We start from the raw sequence: 21,019 nt of genomic DNA on the forward strand, positions 1-21,019 counted from the left end.
ATTTGGGGCCTGTCAGGGCCAGTCAGAGCATGGGCACCGGGGCTTCTTGTCTCCCCCAATACACCTTCAAGTAGGAGGCAGAGAATGCCAGTTACTTCCAAGACAGAAGTGAGCAGCCTGGGAAACTACCCAAGGAGGGCCTACTTTTAGGAGGTGGGAGGGGTCTTTGCCTAGCAGGTCCAGAACCTTAGGTTATTCTGTCCCTTTTGTTCTTCTCCTATGAAAGCTGTCTATACACCCCCTGCCTAGGGTCAGCCATATACACCCACACACACCACAGGCCCTTTCTCCAGGACCCAAGAGAGGCCAAGGGTCTCAGTCTCCAGAGAGAGTATGAGCTGTGGCTGTTTGGAGCTGACATGTGGTAGGACTTTGCTTCAGTCCCAAGAAGTCAAACTGCATGCCCATCCTGACCACGCCTATCATGATACACCGGCTCCCAAAGGAGCCAAGACCTTGGCCTAAACTTGTAGTATACCCTCACCTGGGGCACCTTCTTTCTCTTTTCTAGCTGCTGATCTGGCCCCTAGTCCTCTCCTTAGCGATCTGAACCTTCACTGTCTTCCCACATAGGCTGACCTGCCCAAGTCACTGCTGAGTGGGGTTGGCCACAGAGTTCTGGACTGTGGACACACCTAACACTTGCTAGGGACAGTGCTGATTTTTGCCTTTAGAATGGGCTTCATTAATTGCATCTAAGTGCCCTTTGGTGGATGCAGCTGAGCAGGTTTAAACCCAGCTGGAAAAGCCTGGCTCTGCTGCCTTCCAATGCCATCCCCTACAGAGAGGCTCTGAGGAAGAGTTTTAGGCTGCTCTGATTTAGAGGGATTGTAGATGTAGCCGGTTGGCAACGCAACATTTCAAAAGGTGAATGGAGACCCAGGGCCTCTTACAGCTAAGCCTTTGCAGCAGGCCCCACTGAACTATTTCCTCAAAGGAAATTGGTCTGGACTTTCCGGGCCTCTTCCTCAGTAATCCATTTACACCAGACAAAGAGGAAGTGAGATGAGATCTCAGAGGAGTGAGCCCTGCTGCTCCTGGGCAGCAGGGCGCTCTGCAAAATGCTACTGCTCAGCCTGGAATACGCTGGTGACTAATGGCGGTGTAAGTGCTATTCTAACTGAACACTGTTTACGCATCTTGCAGATTTCAGTGATTCACCCCAAGCTCTTTTTCTTTCTAAGTCATTTTTGTTCCCCAGAAAGCAAAGGGCTGACAACAGGTATTTAAAGCCTTGAAACACTATAATGAAAGCACCTCCTGGGAGTAGCAAAACCCAGGGAAGGCAGACCGGACCACAGGGGACCAGACAAGGATCCTGCCTTTCCCAGGATTCCATTGGTTGCCAATGCCAGGAGCACAAAAACCACAGGATGGGTCCTGGAGAAGGTATATGCGGTTGCCGGACCTAGGGAGAGGTGCCTGGGTAAGGCACAAAGAAAACAGTGTCCCGTCCCGTCCCCCCCAATAGAGCCAGGCAGCTCATGCAGAGAAACAGCAGGGCAGGAGCTGGACAGAGCAGAGAAGGGTGCTCCGATCCGATGCCTCACAGGCGGCCCTGCAAGCAACAGCGACCACACTAGTTTTCTGCTTCTCCCAAGAGGGGTGTGATCTTGAAGATCTCTGAGAGGTCGGCCCTCCTCAAATCCCATCCTGGGCCCCTTCCTGGACCAGCTCCTGCTGTTCCCCAGTGCCCAGCACCTGTCCTCTGCCTAGACCCACTCCCTTGCCTGTACCTGGCTCTCCCTTACTGTCCCCTAACCTCTGTCCTTCAGAGACTTCTGAGGTACCATTTGGAGGGGGTACCTAGCTTCATGTAGTGGGGAGAGGGACATAGGAACACACACAAGGAAGAGAGGGGACAAAGACTTGGCTTTCTCAGCTCTTTTTGTTTGTTTGTTTTTGTTTTTCGAGACAGGGTTTCTCTGTGTAGCTTTGTGCCTTTCCTGCAACTCGCTTTGTAGACCAGGCTGGCCTTGAACTCATAGAGATCTGCCTGGCTCTGCCTCCTAAGTGCTGGGATTAAAGGCGTGTGCCACCACCACCTGGCTGGCTTTCTCAGCTCTCAAGCACTACTCCTGGGGCAGCAGCTGGTGGGACTAAAGAAGCTTTGGACGTCACTATACATTAGTCACTTCTTGTCATTGTAACAAGACACCACACAGAAGCATCTCAAGGCTCAAAAGATTGATTTTGGCTCACAGCTTAGTAAGGTACAGTTCACCATGGTGAGGAAGGCATGGCCAGAGTCCACGGTAGCAGGCACCTGAGGCTGGGACTTGCCACATCCCACAGAATTAGGAAGGAAGGATGCATGCTGCTGCTCGGATCCTCCTGCTTTTCTTCCTCTTTATTCAGTCTGGATCTCCTGCTCATGGGGTGGTGCTGTGCCCACTGGGGATGGGTTTTCCTCCTGAGTTCAAACTCGGCAAACACTCTCATGCACACCAAGTGGTTGTTGCCTCATACACTGATACATGGAGACAGAGCAGGCCAGTGGAACAGAACAGAAAGTCAAGAAACAGACCAAGGTGCACAGAGATACTTCTTTTGTCATTACAGGTGGCTTTTCAAACTTAAGTTAAAAAAAAAAAAAAAGACTTTTTAATAATTGATGTTGGGAACAACTACTAGCCATGCCTGACACTAAAAACCAGGATAAGCTCCAGGTTATGAGTTTTAACCTGACACATAAAACCTAAAAGCAATAGAAGAAAGCATGTAGATGTCTCTCAATGGAGGTAGGGACAAATTTCTCTGGCTCTGAATCCAAAAGCAATTTGGAAAATGATTGATAAAAATGGTTGCATAAAAGAAAAATTCTATGCATGGGAATGGGTGTATAAATGAACCTGAAAGACAAGTAAACTGAGAAAATATTTGCAACTTAGGTCAGATCAAGGTTGGCATTCCTAATGCATGTATATCAAGCTCTAGAAACAAACAGAAATACCAACTAAGGAGGAAAGTGAACAAAAAAAAATAGGCAAATTAGCCTACCATAAGATAAATGCAAAGCAAAGCTAAGTACGTTGTTGTGCCTTTTCTGTCAGGCTGGCATAAATCCAAGCAGCTGGCAACAGGCCCTGTGGCAGGCACCCTGCGGACGACAATGGTGCCACCCCCTATGCAGGAAGACTTGGCAATTTCCAGCACAATTCATGTGTACCACCCTCCAGCCCACATACTCCACTTCTAGGAACTAACCCAAAGACAGACTGCAGAAGCACACAGGCATGGCTAGTGCGTGAAGCATGGGGACAGTAGAGCTTGTTGATACACCTTCAGACATAACAAACCATGACAAATGACTGGCAGAATGATGCCAGGGGCTCATATGACCTAATCCTGGAACCTGTAGATGTGTTACTATGAATGGGAAAGGAACTTTGCAGCTGGGATGCTGAGAAGGACAGCATCCTGGACCAAAGGTATCTGATGCTGCCACATGGTCCTTACCAGGCAGTAGTGGAGGCAAGGGAGCTCAAGTCGAAGAAGAGACACAAGAAGAAACAAGAGGCCCGAGTGTCAGCAAGACCACCAGCCAAAGACTGAGGAACTCCTCTAGACATGGGAGGCAGATTTGAAATGGATTCTACCCTGGAATGTCCAGAAGGAATGCAATCCAGCCCACACTAGGCTGTAACATGAGTGGCCAGCACTCATGGAAAATGACTGCCAAGGTCAGATGCACACAGATGCCTGGTCTCAGGCAAGAACAAGTCTCTGATGATGGAGGCTTGCTTCAGTCACAGACGACCTAATAAAGACATCTAGAGATGGAGAGGAGCTCACAGGTAGGGTCTCTCAAAGACAGAGCAACCTGGGCCACAACTAAAACCACACAGCAGGGGAAGGGCAGGGGGGCAGATACAGAGCAAGGAGACCAAACCACTCCTGTAAAGATGCACTGTCAACCCAATTCAGAGAAGTTAGTAAGAGTAACAGTCATGAGCTGGGCGGTGGCGGCACACGCCTGTAATCCCAGCACTCGGGAGGCAGAGGCAGGTGGATCTCTGTGAGTTCGAGGCCAGCCTGGTCTACAGAGCTAGTCCAGGACAGGCTTCAAAGCTACAGAGAAACCCTGTCTCGAAAAATAAAAAATAAAAAAATAACAATAAAATAAATAAATAACAGTCATGAGTGCTGACCCTAACCAGTGCTCACAGGACCACAGTTGGCTATCTTAGGTGTGAAAAGGTTCTGTAGCTGCATTTAAGAAAATGATCCTTGTGTTTTGAAGACACCAACTGCAGCACCAAGGGGGAGGTGGGCTGTTCCCTGTAATTCAGTTTCATGCATAAGAGAGTCAAGGGAGAGGAACGGCTTCCACAGGGGTGGCCAGGTCTACTTTTGCTTTGTGGATGGACCCAAAGCTACTGTTCACAGTGGCCAGTGGCCAGGTACAGTCAGCATTAGTTCTCTGCTCTATGCAGAACCCAATGCTTAGGATGAAATGAGGACAGCAGCCTTCCACGGCAAGGGTCAACCTCATGCACGACACCCACAGCCTCCTGTGAACCTCAAAGCATGGCCTGACTCCTGGACAGCTGTGTTAGCCAGCCCCATGAGCTTCACCAGCAAGAGGAGCTCCTGCAGGCCCAACAAGCAGGGGGCAACCACCCTGCTCCTGGCAGTCGGCAGGGCCACCCTCAGGACACCCTTGTTTGGTCTTCCCAAGTCAAGGCTACACAAGGACCAGGTATAGCAGGGGGATGACAATGGCCTTCACACGCCCAAGCAGGGAGGAAAGCAAGAGTTCTCTGCCTGAGCCTGTCTCGAGGGAAACAGCTATTTTTAAGGCACCAACACTGCCTGGGTGACCCTGAGAGGCAAGCCTGGCACATTCACATCGTGTTTTGGCCCACTTAGGAGCATGTGATAAATGCTCTGCTGCATGCTGGCTCTGTGGGGCGGTGGCTAGGAGGCTTTCTTTGTCCTATGGTGGCAGCAGGGGCAAGTCCAGAACCCAGCTGTTAGAAGAAGGACTTGCAACAGGCTGCTGATGCCCCAGACCATAGCATTCTCAGCCTTCACAGCCCCCATGGCACCCTTGGTGCCCATAGTACCCATAGTTCCTGTGGCACTCCTGGGCTGCCACAGCCTTGGTGGTACCCTTAGCCAAGACTCAGAGTGCAGACCCTCTCCTTGGTGAGCTTCTTGCAGCTGGTACGGACCTCACCTCCTGACCTTTGAAGAATCCCCCAGTAGCTATGCTCAGTACTCCCATGGGTTTTTCACCTCCAATCCTGGAAGGGATGGAGTCCTGCTTGATCCTCAGCATTTCCCTTCTTCAAAGCCACTGCGGTCAGCAGCACTGGCTTTCACGGAGAAAAGGCCACTGGTGCCCCCCTCCTGGGGTGAGGACAGGGCTCAGATGGCCTCTAGAGAGGTCTGTGCGTGGAGGCCCACAGCAGAGAAGTTCACAGGACATCAGGCAGACTGAGTGCCCCGAGACCACTTCTCTAATGAGGGTCCGAGGCAGAAAAGTTCACAGTTCACCCTAAATTTAAATCTCAGAGTCAGCCTGGGCCTGAGTGGCAGAGCTCTGAAGTGGTGGGGGGTGGGGTGGCGGGGGGGGGGGCGGGTAAGGGCAAGCACCCTGTAGCTGGGCCAGCTGGATGAGACTCACTCAGACCTGACAAGTGTCCACTCTGGGTGTCTCTACTGCCCTCCCGAAGCTATCTGCTGCTGTGATCCCTTAAGAGAACATCAGGTCCTACTAAGAGTCTCTCACCTCTCTCCTCCTCCACTAGTGCGAGCATGTTTTCTGCCCTCTTTTTTTACAATCAACAAAATCTGCAAAAGTATGAACAAGAGTCAATTTCAAACCATCTTAGGTCACAGCCAATATAGTCAACAGCTGCCACTGTTTTGAGGTCTCCAGGGCACACTCCCTGACAAATGAGATAGCCCGCTCCATGTGCTTGGCCCTAGGAAGTTCTCATCCACCTCTGCCAATGGGATAGACGCCGCAGGTTGTCTGTGAGAGGGGGCCAGGCCGATGCTTTAGCTGGAGCCTGTGTGCTGCAGGACCAGACGGCCACAGCTGGGGAAATGAGGCTCAGGCACGTGCAAGGAGCGCATGTGCTCAGGGTCAGCAGCACCAGGAGCGGGCAGAGACTTCTGTAGCTCTTACTGACACTGGTGACTCTAATGGCCACCTTGAGCTTACATTAGTGATGCTGGCCATAGATGCTACCCACATTAAGATAGCCAGTCCCATGATGGGACCACAAAGCAATGGCCCTGACATCCACAGCACAAAGATTTGAGATGCTAGACCCTAGAGTTCAAGATTCAAGGTCTGAATGTTTTGGGGGAAAAGAGTGGAGCTGATGAGAAAGTCAGGACAGTCACTTGACACTGGCATAAGCATCAAAGGTAAGTTGCTGCCAACACACTCCATCCTGCTGGTGTCAGAGTCCACTGGCTGGGAAGATGGAGGATAGATGGTACCACCTGCCCAACTAAGCTGCCACAGGCTGCCTCTCAATGACCTTCTCATCCTGGTGTCTTGGGTGATCCACACCGGCTGTAGGCAGAACTGGCTCCAGCAGCCCCAGAGATGATCCAGGACCCATGATTCAGCATTAACAATTGGGTAACATCCCAGAAGTCAGGCATCTCTGAGCTCTCTGTAGCCATGATTGGCCTCCCGCTGCTGTGTGGACCAACTTAGAACCAGATTCTCTGCAGACAGACTCAGTGAACCATAGGCTCAGTGATGTCCCACAATACTCCTGGCAGGATGCAGCCGCTGAGAGGTTGCCATGGCAACTACAGTGCTGTCTTGTCTCTGAAATGCTGGGCAAAGCCAAAGTGTCATCACTGGGGGGCCACACTCACAGATCTGTCAGGGAAAGGCAAGGGGGCCCTGGTCCAGCCTCACACCAGCCCAAAGCCCCCAAATTTCACATCCACATTGAGGGTCATCTTCCTCTGGCTTGAGCCTCTCCTAGATCTCTCTGAGGATCTGGGGACTCAGCAGGGACAGAACTGCTGGAGTGGCTGGGGACTATGTCAAAGGCATTTCACCCCAACTCCCTTAGTTCTTTCCCCATAAGCTTAAGGACACAGAAGCTATCTGTGTGTTGGGCCTGAGCCTTTCTACCAGCGTGCATTCCCTCCTTTCCCATGTAATGGCTCCATGAGTTCCTCCATGAGAGCTCTGTAGCCACAATGCTAGGCCCAGCTCCTTAGGAGTGAGACCTCGTGCCCAGACTGTAGTAGGGCAGAAAGGGGCCAGGTCTCCCTCCCCAGAAATCACTGTGTCTAGACACCCTAGACCCTCTGTGTGAGTTGTAGCTGGTTGCAGCCTGGGGACAGAAAGAAGGGGAAAGAGAGTCTAAGGAACAGAGAGTGACTAGGGCAGTAGGGAGGTTAGAAAGGTGAATGGAGAGATCCATCCAGTTTGAAGCTGGGCCCATAAGGCCCTCAGTAGGAGGAACATTCCTGCCAAAACAGCAAACTATGCCAGCTGTCCCAAAGCCAATCAAAGTACTAAAACTCCACCTGGACTAGAGCCCCTGCACTCCCTAAAGGACCCGATCCAGGAGTCATGCATCTCCTTGGGATCTTCCTAGGGCTCCTTGATCTTCCACTTACTGATGACACTTTTCAGAGGATCTTCAGAACCACCACTTTGCCCTATAGATAGCACTGACATTAATGTTCAGCCTTGAGCGTATTTGGCACATCACAGGAAACATGCTTCTAAAACTCCCCACACCTACTGGAAGCCGGAAGCTGGTCTTGTCTTCCCAGCAAGAACTGTCCACAGGTTGCAAGATCACCACCTTGACTGACTGGACCCCTGATTGGGTATAAGTCCTATATCCAAGCCTGTCCAGCTTCTTCCCAGCCATAATGGAGCTCAAGGAAGCAGGCTTTCCCTTCACTATGGAGAGGGGTTACAGTGAGGGTGCTGATGGGCAGGACCAATGCTAGGAGGCACAAGACCAACCAGGTCTCCAAATGGAAAATCAAATTCCTCACTACAAGAATCAACACCATACAGAACAACACAGCACACAACTCTAAGAACAACAAAATATGGGGCACATAAAGGAAGGGGTCAGGTGACATCCCCAAGCTTGCCGCTTTGTGGTACTGAATATTGTGAGGTAAAGGATAGACAGCCAACAAATGCAGGGAAGGTTTTCCAAGAATGCCCCAGAGCTGCTGAAGACACATCCTCTAGGGTTTTTCCCTATAGTCTTGTCTGCTCCAGGAGGGCCTGCCCCTCATAGAGACCCTGGAGGCAGACCTGCGCCCAGATAGGCTTGATCACAAGCCAGTACAGCTCACCTGTGCCAACAAGGACCTCTGGGTGCTCCCAGATATGTCATGTACTCTCCCTGAGTGTCCCTTCTCCCAGGAAGAGGGAACACTGATTCTCAGATCTCACCGCATTTTGGGGATACTAATTTTTATTTGCCGTGATGTCACTATACATAAGAAATTAAAAGCTAATAAATACAGCTTTTTCTTCCCCTGTGGTCAGTTTACACACACACACACACACACACACACACACACACACACACACACACAGAGAGAGAGAGAGAGAGAGAGAGAGAGAGAGAGAGAGAGAGAGAGAGAGAGAGAGAGAGACGGAGACGCTCCAGCGATAATGGTAGCTGGGGCTAGAATCCAATTTCCTGGAATTAAACAAGAACAGTTTGGGGAGGGTGAACTTCTCAGACATAGCCTCTTCCAGCCTGAAAGGCTACCAAGGTTTTAGTCAAATGAGGGACAAGTGAAAGAGGACAATGGGGGAAGGGTAGACACTGCAGTCAGAAGGCTGGACAAGCATCCATACCAACAGGAAAGTAGACTGATTTTCTCAGGGTCCTGATTATTCTCACCTGGATGATATGTCTTGGAATTAGTTATAGCCACATCACTCCCTAAACATCAGTCAGTGGAGAAGATCGGATCTGGGGGGACATTAAGTGCTGTACTGTCTCCTGCAAAGGCCCTAGAACCCTGGAGCAGGTGCACACCAACCACACACTCACAGGGCGGAACCTGAATGCTCCACAGCTCTGAAGGAGGCGCTGCTGCAGACAGGAGAGTATCTGAAGTTCACTCCCTCCTGGCATCCTCTGAATGTAGCCAGGCTGTTATGATGCCCTGGAGGACCAGGGGGAAAAAAGGCTTTACTCCATCCCCACACCTATGAGGATTTCATTCCCATGGCTGAAGAATGAAGCTGGCCCATCGCCAGCCCCCTCTCTTCTCGGAGAATAAAACTCCCTGCTCCAAGACGTGCCTTCTCTAAGTTCCGAATTACTGGTACGTCTGATTGTGTCTCCTGCCCTTCAAGGTCAGCCTGCCATTTCCAGAATGCATGGAAACCTGGCAGAACAGCAAGTCTGTCCAGCAACAGCACCCTTCCTACAGGGATGTCCAGGATTCTGACAGGATGTTTCTTGGGGCTTTGGTTAAACAGGAAAGCCGAGTGTGAAGTTCTGACACCTGAGTCAGGGGGCTACTAGATCCTGTTGCCACATGCAGGTAGGTGACCCTGGGTACCCAGTTCACACTTGATGAAAAAGGACCTTGCAAAGCCCATGTTCAGAGGGTGCTCCCATAGGTGGTCAGGGCCGAGGTCATTTGTGCTCACAACGATGATGGTCATTTCAACTAGTAGGTTCTTCTAGTCTTCACCTTCACTGCCATGCCAGTCACTCAATGTTTGTCTTTCTATTTCTGTATTTCTGACTTCAGCTACATTCATATGTCCCAGTTCACTCCGCCTTATGGAAACAACCAGCAGATTCTGTTCCCAGAAACAACTTTAAGGTGCTTCCTACTCAACAAATCCATCACAACAAAATCAGCCCTCAATACCCCAGCAGGAGGCCAGGGGAGCCCAGAGTTTCCAGAGCAGAGGCTTGAGTCCCAGACACCTAGACATTGCCCTCATAGGCTCCTATTGAGACGTAAGAAACTTCATCAGCTAGGCGGTGGTGGTGCACACCTTTAATCCCAGCACTCGGGAGGCAGAGGCAGGCAGAACTCTGAGAGTTTGAGGCCAGCCTGAGCTACAGAGTGAGCTCCAGGGAGGGTGCCAAAGCTACCCAGAGAAACCCTGTCTTGAAAAACCAAAAAAAAAAAAAAAAAAAGGAAAGAAAGAAACTTCATCCGCAGATCTGTCTATCACCGTCAAGAAAAACACGAGGAGACAGCCTCTCACTTCCACTGGGGAGGCTACAACCAGAAACTCAGACCCTGACAAGTATGGGCAAGGATATGGAATGGTGTGCCCTCTGTGTGGCAAGGTAACATGATTTAGCCTTTGCTGAAATAGCATGGCAGTTCCTATAAGGACATACGTAAGATTGCCCTGTGATGTGGCAATTCTACCTCAAAGCAGCAGAATTTAAAGAGGGAAAATCCAGATACTGTTGTAGGCTCACAGTCATGGCAACAGCAGGATCCACAACGGTTCATCTGTGTGGGCAACCCAAGAGTTCATCAACAGGAAAACAGTGCACACAGGATCAGTAGGATCACTCTACCTTCAGAGGAAGGGATTCTGACACAGGCTACAACAGACACACTTGGAGGATATTTTGCTCCATGGACCCGACCAGAAACAAAAGACAGATGTTGCATAATTCCACTCACTACAGCATATTGAAGGCTTGTGTCCCCCCCCAGATTTGTACATTGAAATTTTAAGCAACTAGGTGATAGTAGCGGATCATGAAGGTGGGGGGGGGGGGACTCAGGAATAGGACACACCCTGATGAGGGACCCCAGGGAATTCTGACCTCTTCCCACCATGTGAGGACACAGCCAGGAAGTCAGTCTCCACCGAACACCATATCTGCCTTCATTTGGGACTTCTGGCATCCATAACTATGAGAGATATTTATTGCTCGAGCATCCAGTATGTGGTTTGTCCGACACAGAAGCTAGAAATAACCAAGGCAAGATGTCCTGAGTACTCAAAACCATAGACAGAAGCAGAACTCTGCTGCCAGGGCCTGAAAAGGGGGCAAGGGAGAGTTATCACCTAATGGAGACAGCTTCATATTTTTTTTTTTTTCAGGATGAAAGTAACTGAAATCAATTACACAACATAACCATGGGAACATGGGACCAAACACCTGAAACCGTGTAGATGACAAACATATGTTAAATGTAGTCCACCAGTTTCTTTTTAAAGAAATTGTGAGAAAGTAAAAAACTAGTTATAACACATTTTTATAGCCCGTCCCCAAGAGTCATAACCCCAACAAGTGAAGTAGCCCTTAGTTAAAGGAACTTTGGATTGGGAACACTGATCTCAAATGCACATACTCTGCCACTACCTGGCACTCGGCAGGGCTTCCGTGGGCTTCATCTCACCTATAGAAGAGTCTTCTGCAGGGAACACACCCTCTGAACCACAGCATGCAAGTGGATACATTCCCAGATCTACCAGACATCCCAGCTTCCTTTCTAGGTCCCCATTCCTTCCTGTCTGGGTCTACTACTGTGGCCACTGAGAGTAGCTGGAAGAACAGAACCCAACCTGTGACAGGCCTTATTCTCTCAGACACCCACCAGGCAGCCAAAGACTCCTGTGGCCTAACTAGATAGCTGATTGAGATCAGGAAGCAGTGTCCCAACTGTACTACCTACCATCTCAGAAAATGTGCCTGTCTCCTGGAGCCCAGAGCAGTCTGTTCCCAGGTCAACAGCTTTCAAACCCAAGACTTGATCAGAGGACCCATAATCCTGGGGTTCTGCAAATGTGTCACAGGACAGGATACCCCAGATGCCCTCTTGAGGATCAGGAATGTCCCTCCCCTGAAAGAGTGTGGGGGACAGTAGATGAAGGAAGCGTTGGACAAGGGGTACCCTGAAATCCCCCAGGGTTAAGAAATGAGAAGATTTCCAGAAAACAGCATCTACTCCCCATCCCCCATGACCCCAGCCTAGCCCACCAATGGTGGTTTTCATCCTGGGGTGCTACAACCTAGCCCTCTTCAGACCTAAGTTCTGAATGCCCTCTTATCCCAGTACATCCATCAGCTGTTTTCCTGAGCTCAGTTCCAACTGCTGTCCTCTGCTATTCCACAAACCCCACCTGCCTGTCCCTCCTGCCCACACCCTCCATAGCTCTGGCGACATCAACACAGAGGAGTTTCAACTGGTCCCAGTCAGGCTAATCATCTTCACTATCTCCCAGCAGAAGGCCTGTAGGAACCTCTGAGACCCAGGGCATGTTAGCCACGCCTCCCTGTGGTGTGTTTTCAACCCTGTGCAAAGTGCTCATCTACTTTGACTTACATTCACTCCAGGCTCCAGCCACCCGAGCAGCCATCCTTTATGATACAATGAAGTAGAGGCAATTAATCACACTCAATCACCCTGTGTTCTGTACTCTGGTAGCTGTACAATCTCTTCAGAGAGGACTTTCTGAGCCTGAATAGACACAGTGCCCAGACAGCTGTGAGGCCGGAGGGGAGGGAAGTGCCCGGACAGCTGAACAGACAGTCTCTACAGGAGGGGTCCATCCACAGCACACCATGCTGCAGAAGCTGAGGGCTAATTCCAGCCTTTTCAGAGCCCTAGTTAAGTCTCTTTGAGTTATAATTACCCCCAATCTGTAGCTATCACAAGGCAGCAATCAGGAAGTTAGATCTGGCCAAGAAAGAACAAGGCAAGTGAAGACTGGCCCAGCAGGCCGCCTGCTTGAGGGGCAACAGCTTCAGGGTTAACCTGAGAGAAAGCAGGCTGGGCCACAGCACTGGGTTCAGTCACCTTGCACCTAAGAAACAGACATAGTACAGCCTGGCCTCTGGACTCCACCGTGGCCTGAGCTGCTGTTCCGGTTGGCAGGCCCATCAGATGTCACAGTATCTCTTGAACCTTGGGAAGCTGCCACACAATGCAGCTCTTCTAAGATGCACCCCCTTCTAGGCCACAGTGCACCCCTTATTGAGGAAATCACTCAGACTGCAAGATGGCTACAGTATCGTGGGTGGGTGGGTGTTGGAGCACAGAACCTTACAGGGTGACTAGGCCACTCTGTCCTCAGCTGAGCCCAGATCCACAGACCCTGCCTGAATGGTGGTGGAGGGTGGCACTGGCAACCCCAGAAAGGCCAGAGCCCCTACATCTTCCCTGACAGTCCTGAACTTTTTGCCCCAGTGCTGGGACTAGCTTCTCTGAGGAGAAATGGAGCAAGTCTGTGTGGCTTTGTGGTCCCATAGGTCCCCACCCTCCACTGGCCCATCCAGAGACTCTTCCTTACCTTGCCAAAGCTGCCCTTCCCAATCGCTCGAAGAATCTGGAAGTGGTCGAAGTTCACTGTGGAATGAAGCAAAGAGACACCAGGTGAGGTGGTGCAAAGGCCCTGTCTGTGCCAGGCACAAGCGCCATACTTGAGAAAGTTTGCCCTTGCTTGGCAATCCTGCAGTCTACCAGAGATCCATCCACTTAACCCCTTAGGAGGGCTGAGCATGTCTCTGGGTGAACTCCAGCTGTACAAAGGATGGCTCAGACCCACCTTGAAGGATTGCCATGGGGTGGGGACACGTATGTGATGACAGGCAGGACTGGGGTTAATGAGCCAATGCAGGCTCCCAGACTTCCTCTGCTGCAAAGCTGCACCCAGCAACCCCACTGACATCACACCCCATGAAAGATGTGCAACCAGAAGCCCACGCATCTCAACACTTGGAGCACCAGCCCCTGCTCTGGGGTTCTCCAGCAACAGGAGGGAGCATGTGCCCTGGTGGAGCTCACTGGGCAAGCCTGGGGTTGCAATGATCTCTTGATTAACAATGGAGAGCGGCACAGGACAAAATACAACACAGCCTGGTTGTCCTTTCCAGGGATCACCAGCGCCCTACTGATGAAGCCTCTTTGCTGCCACAACCCTGGTGAGTCAGGCATCTCCTGCCTGGGCACCAAATCTTTGTCAGTGGAGGATTCTGAGTCCCAGACATCCAGTTGTGCCCTAACTGAAGCTTTCCCACAGGGTCAGAATGTGTCAATCTCTTTTACTGTCCTTTTCTCAGGTGAGACCTATGGGATGGACTCAGGCAGCCCTGATTTCTGTCCAGTGCCACTGAGCCAAGCCCTTCCAGACCAGCAGCCTAGGTCCCCAAGTGTATACCACACTACACCACTTAGAGAGTCTACCCAGGGCCTTGGGCCTAGCTGCATGGACATTTACCCTGAAGAGGACCTAGGCTGCCTGTGGCTAGTGGGACATTACTAATTCACTCCATAACCACTTTCTCCCCCTGGAGATTTGGAGCCAGGTGGGGCTCTCACTTCTAGATTATGGGCATGAGACAGGCACTCAGCTGCTGCCTCAGAGTGGGGATCTGATTAGTACAGGCCTAAGTGGAAACTGGGTTGGTTAGAGGTAAGATGAAGTGGACAGGGTACCAAGCATCTGGACTGGCAACCAGGTCGGAAAGGCCTGTAGGGAATGGGTCCACTTTTCACAGATGAGAACACACAGTCATCTGATTCAAGCCTGTGCAACATCAGACAGCGTGTTCTAGGCCAGTGTCTACTGACCCCAGGGCTGCCTAGCTTGTGGCCACCTGCTGGAAACCTCAGCCTCTGCCCACGGTCTGTGTGTTGCCCTCAGTACCCAAACTCATCTGAACCTCATTCCTCAGCCACTCATCACTTTACAGATTGTAGAGAGAAACCAACCACAGCAGGGTGGGTGGCAGCCAGCCCACAGCCCCTCCTTTGAGCAGGAAAGCATGGTTGCTGTTTAGTGTAAGTCACTGCATCGACCAGCTCGGACTGGAAGCCTGGCTATCCAAGCCCATTCATGTGGTGAGGACAAAACTAAGCGAATTAAGGGAGAGAGTGGCGAGTACATGGTGAGTAAGGTGGGAATGTGCAGACACCGTCCAGCGGAGGCACACATGTACCTTGCTCTTCTCTTAAGCCCTAGCCCGTCCCATAGGCACGGCTCTGCCCAGAGCGAAGATGCTGTACGCTGCAACCACCACCAGAATCTCTCCAAACCTTGAAGTTTATGTACATCCATGACAAACACTAGTACTGACTGGTGAAGAGGTGCTACACAAGGTTCCAAAATGAAATGAGTAGGGCTTGGGGAAGGGGTCTGGCATCAGGTGCAGGAGCAGCAGGCTGGGAGTGAAGGCTAGACACCGATCTTGGGGTCTTAAAATAAGGTCTGCATCTTGATGGAGAACAGTATCAGAGGAAGAGGCCTGGGCCAGCCACAGTGCAGCTTCTGTAGATAGGCTCTGCTAGCATGCTTTGGGCCAGGCAGGGTCCCTCTGCCTGCCCAATCAGAACTCAGATACAACTGCTGCTGCCTAGAGGTCCTTGGCCTCCTTCAGCTGCACAAGAAATCTAACACACCCAGGTACCCATAGTTAGGCAGCCTCACCCACTCCCAAGAGTTGAAGAGAAGTGTGGCCTCCATGCCCACCTCCAGAATGGCAACTTGTGTTAAATCTCCCCAGCACAGTACCCCATTGGTGCCCAGAGTCCAGCCTAACATCACTTGAGATACAGGTTAGGCATTCCCCTGCCCATGGGAAGCTCACTGTAATGTTCCTGGCACCCTCAGCAGCCAGCACAATGTAGGGCGTCCAGTGTCAGCCCGGCAGCTGTGAGTTCACGCAGGAACTCAGCCAAGACAACTAGCCTTTGCAGAGCCCAGGCATAATTTTCTGATTTAGCCCTTACTGGAGAAAAAAGATGAGAAATAAAATACATTAAAGAACAGGTCAGAGGCATGTGGGAGTCTTCTAGCAGCTGTCCTGCTCCACGCTCAGACACCTGCACAGCCAAAGTCACCATCCAGGTTTGTGGTGATGCAGCCTCCTAGGAAGGCTGGGTATAATTGCACACGCTTTTCATCCCAGCACTTGGGAGGCAGAGGCAGGTGGATCTCTATGAGTTCAAGGGCAGCCTGGTCTAAATGTTGAGTTAAGGCCAGCCATGATACATAGTGAGACCCTATCTCAAAAACCAACAACCAACAGAAAAGACTCCAGGGTCCTAGAGAAGAAGTGGCAGGATCAGCTGAGGGGAGGGAGGATCAGAGCCAGGGAATGCACAGTGAGAGCTGTGGTTCCAACACTGGCTTGTCTACGGCCTCTCAGCAGCTCTCAGCTTCCTGCGATGGGCCGGAGTAGTGCTGGCACTGCTGCCCACAGTGTGCCCACCTCCTTGGATCCTTGGTTTCCTCCTATGCCTAGGGCACATGAGGCTCTTGCCTGCCAGCTCCTGCAGTGGGTGAGGGAGACAGGCAAGAACGATACTACGCTGGCTGCAGCCTTGAGAAGAAGCAGGTGCCAGGTGGCTTCAGGTTTCAGTACTCAAACCTCACAGGCACATTCATTCCATAACCAATTCATAAAAACACACAGAGATGTGGCTGCCACGGGAGTTCCCCAGTGTTGGAAGTCAACATGGCTTGTACAGGGAAAAATAACCCTGCCAAGACAAGGGTGCTGAGTTCATTAAATTGACCCACCCTCCCAGGAATTGGCCAATGGCCACATGAAGATGCCCTTGGTATGGGAAAAAAAATCAAAACAGAGATTCTTGACTTTCTCCAGACCTGCCTCATTCACAGCAGCCTTGTCCTTCAAAGTGACCAGGCCTGTTCTACTTGCCAACAATGTACTAGCAAACTTAGCTGGCTTCACCTCCAAAGATGCTCAGAACCCAGCCCTGCTGCCCAGCCCCAGATGCAGGCTCCTTTCCCTCTTTTTAGGTTCCCATAGCAGCCAGAGGTCTGGCTAACCCCCCAGCACAGAACAGTCCAAAGCTCTGGGGCCTCTTTTCACTCTTTTCTTCATTGGGGAGACACAAAGAAAACTCTGATGTGGAAGAAAACACACTAGACAAAGAAGTAAGTGGAGGGGAAGGGGTGCAGACTGCCTGTTTTTATAGGGTCACCACAGGAACACTTTTGAAGTGGACCCTGAGTCGAAGAAAGAGCCTGGGTGAGAGATGATCAAGACAGTGTGCACAACTCCAGGGCTATTTGCTGTGATATGGCGAGGTGAGATCTCCCCCAGTGTTAAACACCCTGTGAATTATCAAGTACATAAAAGAAAACACTGGCTCAATTCCCCACAGGCCCTTCTTATATGTGCACATCTCCTGCTTGAATCAAAACGGGTGTTTGAAGGGGAGACAGTCTGCCTTGTGCACAAGGAAATGGCCCGGCTCAGAGCTCCAGGGCCCCAGATGCTCTTCCAATAGTACAACTGACTGAAGCGTGTGGGTACGGACTCTTTCTGGGGCAGATAAATATTTCAAAATCAAGGGTTTTAAAAATATTTATTCTTCGAGGAAAGCTTTCATTTTGCAGAGTGTGGCTGGAAGTAGTCATTGCTATATGGGGATAAGTCACCTCTCTTGGACCTGTAGCTCTGCAGCCGTTTTCTCAAGGATGAGGCACCATGCAAGATATCAGAGAGTCATAGAGAGTTCAAGTCATTGGCCAGGGTCACAACAACTAAACTGAACCCAGCAGGAAGAGACAGGGTATCTCAGTGGCTGAAGCCACCAGCTCAGAGAACTTCCATGTTCTCTCAGTGTGGTATCTGACTATGATTCTGAGTGCCCCGTTCAATACTGAGGCTTCCCTGGGTGAGAAACACCCACCACAGCAAAGACAGGCAGGGCTGCCTTCTTCCTCTCTGGTTTCCCTGTGACTGCCGGCTGCTCTGACTGAGAGGCCTGAGCAGGAGTTTTCTACACACAAGAGTCGTTGGCACCTTTGAATCATGCACAGAGTGCTGCTGCCCATTGGCCCTGCTGTGGCAAGCAAATCAAGGGCGGCTGGAAGAAGCAGAGAGAACAATCATTCTGATGACAGCATGAAGACCATGTGTCAGCTACAAATGGTCAAGAAAGAGAAAGCCAAAAACATAGATTCTTACACAGTTAGCACAAAATCCGAAGCAAAATCTACAGCCCTTATTTGAACATGCTTCTCCTAAAAACAAACACACACCCTGCCTGCGACCGGGCCAGGCCTCCTCCCCTGCCCCACATGGCACCTCAGGTCTGGCACTGGGTTCAGCACACAGACTGTGGCAGGCATAGAAACAGGGCTTCCTAACGGTAAAGCTGGTAAAGCCGGGGAAATGCTAAGTCACTAGGTTCTAAGTTAAAACTGACAAAAGCATGCCCCTGTGAGGAAGGCAGAGGGAAGATGGTCCCCGGGAAAGTAAAAATAGACCCGAGGCTGCACTGTGAGTCATGCTATTGTTATCGGTGACACAATCAATTCCCAGCCTGAAGGCCTCCCCCGCAGGCCTGGAGGGGCAGCCATGCTCTCCACATCCCCGAGACATCTCCAGAAGAGTCCTATCCAAATCCAGGACAGACCCAGGAAGTTAAGTGCTGGGCAGAGAAAAGCCAGGGATGAGGGGTGCTACCCACGGCCTCCAATGGATCTGAGGCTGGAAACCTGTCTTGATCCAGGCTGCCTCTCCTGGTCACCCATGAGAGCCTCCTGACCTCAGCACCCTCCTACAGAGCCAGCCCCTCGCCCCCAGGACAGTTCCACACGAAGGTAGAAACTGTCAGAAGGGATCATAAAAGACTGCAGGTGATAAGCCGAATTTGCCATTATAGCCTATGACCCAGAAAACTCTCAAGAGGAAAATCTACCACCCCAAATGACTCAAGGCCTGGTTCACCATAGTCCTGTAGCTTCTATGAAATGTGTGGCCCAGCAGCATCACGGGCTACCTGGGTTTCAGGCTCTTCCCTTGGTAGGAATCAATGAAGAGTCAGGCAGCCCAACTCTGTCCTGCAACAGGCCACCTATATGATACACATGGGACCCAGGAGTATCCCTCAGAGCTGCTCAAGGCTGTGACGGCTCCCCTTTCCTACATGAGCAAGCTTGAGTGGGGCAGACCAGCTAGCTGGCCAAGGCAATTAGGTATTATAAGGGGTGAAAAAGAAGACTGTCCTCTACCCTGGCTGGACCTCAGGCTACCTCTTTCCTCAGCCGGAAGGTGTCTCTGGCCCGAAGGGAAAATGTTCAGACGCAGTAGTAGGGAAGTAGACGTCTGTTCTGGCTCTGACACTGGATTCCCCAGGTCAAAGTATCAAAGGTGCAGGCATCAGTGAGTGTACTTACTGCTGTCTCAAAAGACTTGCTCAGCCACCGTCCCCACCTCTCACCACCCTGGCCCCAAGCAGAGCAGGTGTGCAGCCCTCTAGGGCCATGAACTTATGGCCTATGCTCCGGCCTGGACTGTCAATGGTGTTCTCAGCCATCATCCCAGCTAGCCAGGCCACACAGAGAGGCAACCAGGCCCCATGCTCCCAACTGGGAACTGCTCCTGAGATCCTCCTTGCCTGGCCATCTGCTGCTCACCCTCAAGCCTTCTCTTAGAAGCTGGCTGAGGTCTGGCACCCCTCAGAGCCCTGCCTTTGTATCTTCTGCTAGTCTTTGTCTCTAGCCCTGGGGCTGGAGCAAAGGCCTCTTCCTGTGTTTCCCAGCAGCAGACACAGGATTTAGAAGTAGCTGAGATAAAGCTGAGGTCTCAAGGGACCCTGGATCCCAGAACAATCCTGTCTACTCATAGACAGGATCAAGCTGACAGCCTGGGGGCCTGGTGTACCCCCACCACTTGTGTCCCTGGGGGCAGTGACCTGGCCCATCCCCCACCTTTTGTTTACAGTAAATGCTCCCAGTTAATGGCTTCCCAGACTGCTCTGCCCACCCTGGCCCTGCCACCTGAGCCAATCTGGAATCCTGTTCCCTGCTCCATTCTGACATCCCCAGACTGCACCGGAAACTTCCATAAATTAATGATTAGGGCAGCAGCCAGATCAATACAATGGCTCTGGCCAGCCACAGCTCAGCTCCTGGGGCCTGTGGGAGAGCTGCCTGGGATGGGCAGAGAGCCTACCCAACAATGGTCAGAACATGGGGTTCTCCCGCTGTTGTGGGCAGCAGTACTTCCCCTAAGATTGCCCAGGGGAGTCCTGTTGTCCAAAGCCTGACTTCTGCTAACCCCTCAGGTGCTCAACCTCCTTAGAACCAGAGACAAACCTAGGGAGTCCCAGGTCCATTAGTATCCCATTAGACAAGGGCCTACCTTGTTAGGTTCACAGTCAATAGACACAGGACACACTGTGACACAGATGTGTGTGTTTGTGTGTGTGTGTGTGTGGTGTGTTTTACTCTCCCTGGCCATGACTTAACACTGAGACCCAGGAGAGCACCCCTGCTGCAATGCCCAACTAACTTCAGTCACCGACTGCACTTGGGCCTCCACCACCTCCTGGTGTTTGGGGAGTCTGAGAGCCAAACCTGCGGGAACCTCCATCCTTCAGATCTCTGAGTGGAGAAGGCAGGATAGAGTGGGGTTCTCTTACCCAGGTTCCCTTCCCAGAGACCATAAGGATTGGGGGTTCAGCTGTCTCACCGGATCCCAGAATTACAGACAGGAAGCCTGTGAACTCAGCTGCTATCCCAGGTTCCTCCCCTCCCGAAAGCTGACCACAGCCACACAGACTCTCTGTAGATCTCGCTGCTAACGGCTGTCCACACCTCGACTCTGGTCTCTGGAGCTCCCTGCACTGTGAGCCATCCTGGCCCTTTTCAGTACCACAGGGCCCTTCTCCTCAGCAGGTACAAACTCCAGGTTGAGTACATGTGCCTCTTGAGTGGGTACTGGAACACAGCAGTGGTTTCACAGCAAGAGTACAGCCAAGGGCCTAGAACAGCAGGCAGCTCTCCCGAAGGGGTACCAGGAATGTGTTAGCCTCACATGACGTGACGGTACAGCGCAGACAGGCCAGCCTGAGAGGAACCTGGGATGGCCTCGCCAGGGATTGGGTATTTTGTTTGGTTGGTTTTTGTTTTTGTTTTGTTTTGTTTACATGAGAAACAAGTCCTGTGCCTGAAGCCATGGTTGGAGGACAGGGGTCCAGGTAGAGTGGGGGGTGTAGCCGGACCAAGGGCTTAAAGGAGTCTGCCCAAAGCTGCCCTTCCACTGGCCACTGCAAGCTCTGGACATCTGCT

General features: G+C 51.4%; 1 protein-coding gene across 1 annotated transcript in view; it reads right to left on the reverse strand.

Annotated features, from left to right (window-relative positions):
- The window catches only part of Stk32c (serine/threonine kinase 32C), an 84,591-nt gene that overhangs the window by 21,457 nt on the left and 42,115 nt on the right, over positions 1-21,019 (reverse strand). Inside the window, exon 2 of the mRNA XM_036166447.1 lies at positions 13,259-13,314. Within this exon, the coding sequence (XP_036022340.1) occupies positions 13,259-13,314 (56 nt within the window). The remainder of the gene's footprint in view (positions 1-13,258; positions 13,315-21,019) is intronic.

The sequence above is a fragment of the Onychomys torridus genome, chromosome 1 (assembly GCF_903995425.1).
Source record: "Onychomys torridus chromosome 1, mOncTor1.1, whole genome shotgun sequence".
Lineage (NCBI taxonomy): Eukaryota > Metazoa > Chordata > Mammalia > Rodentia > Cricetidae > Onychomys > Onychomys torridus.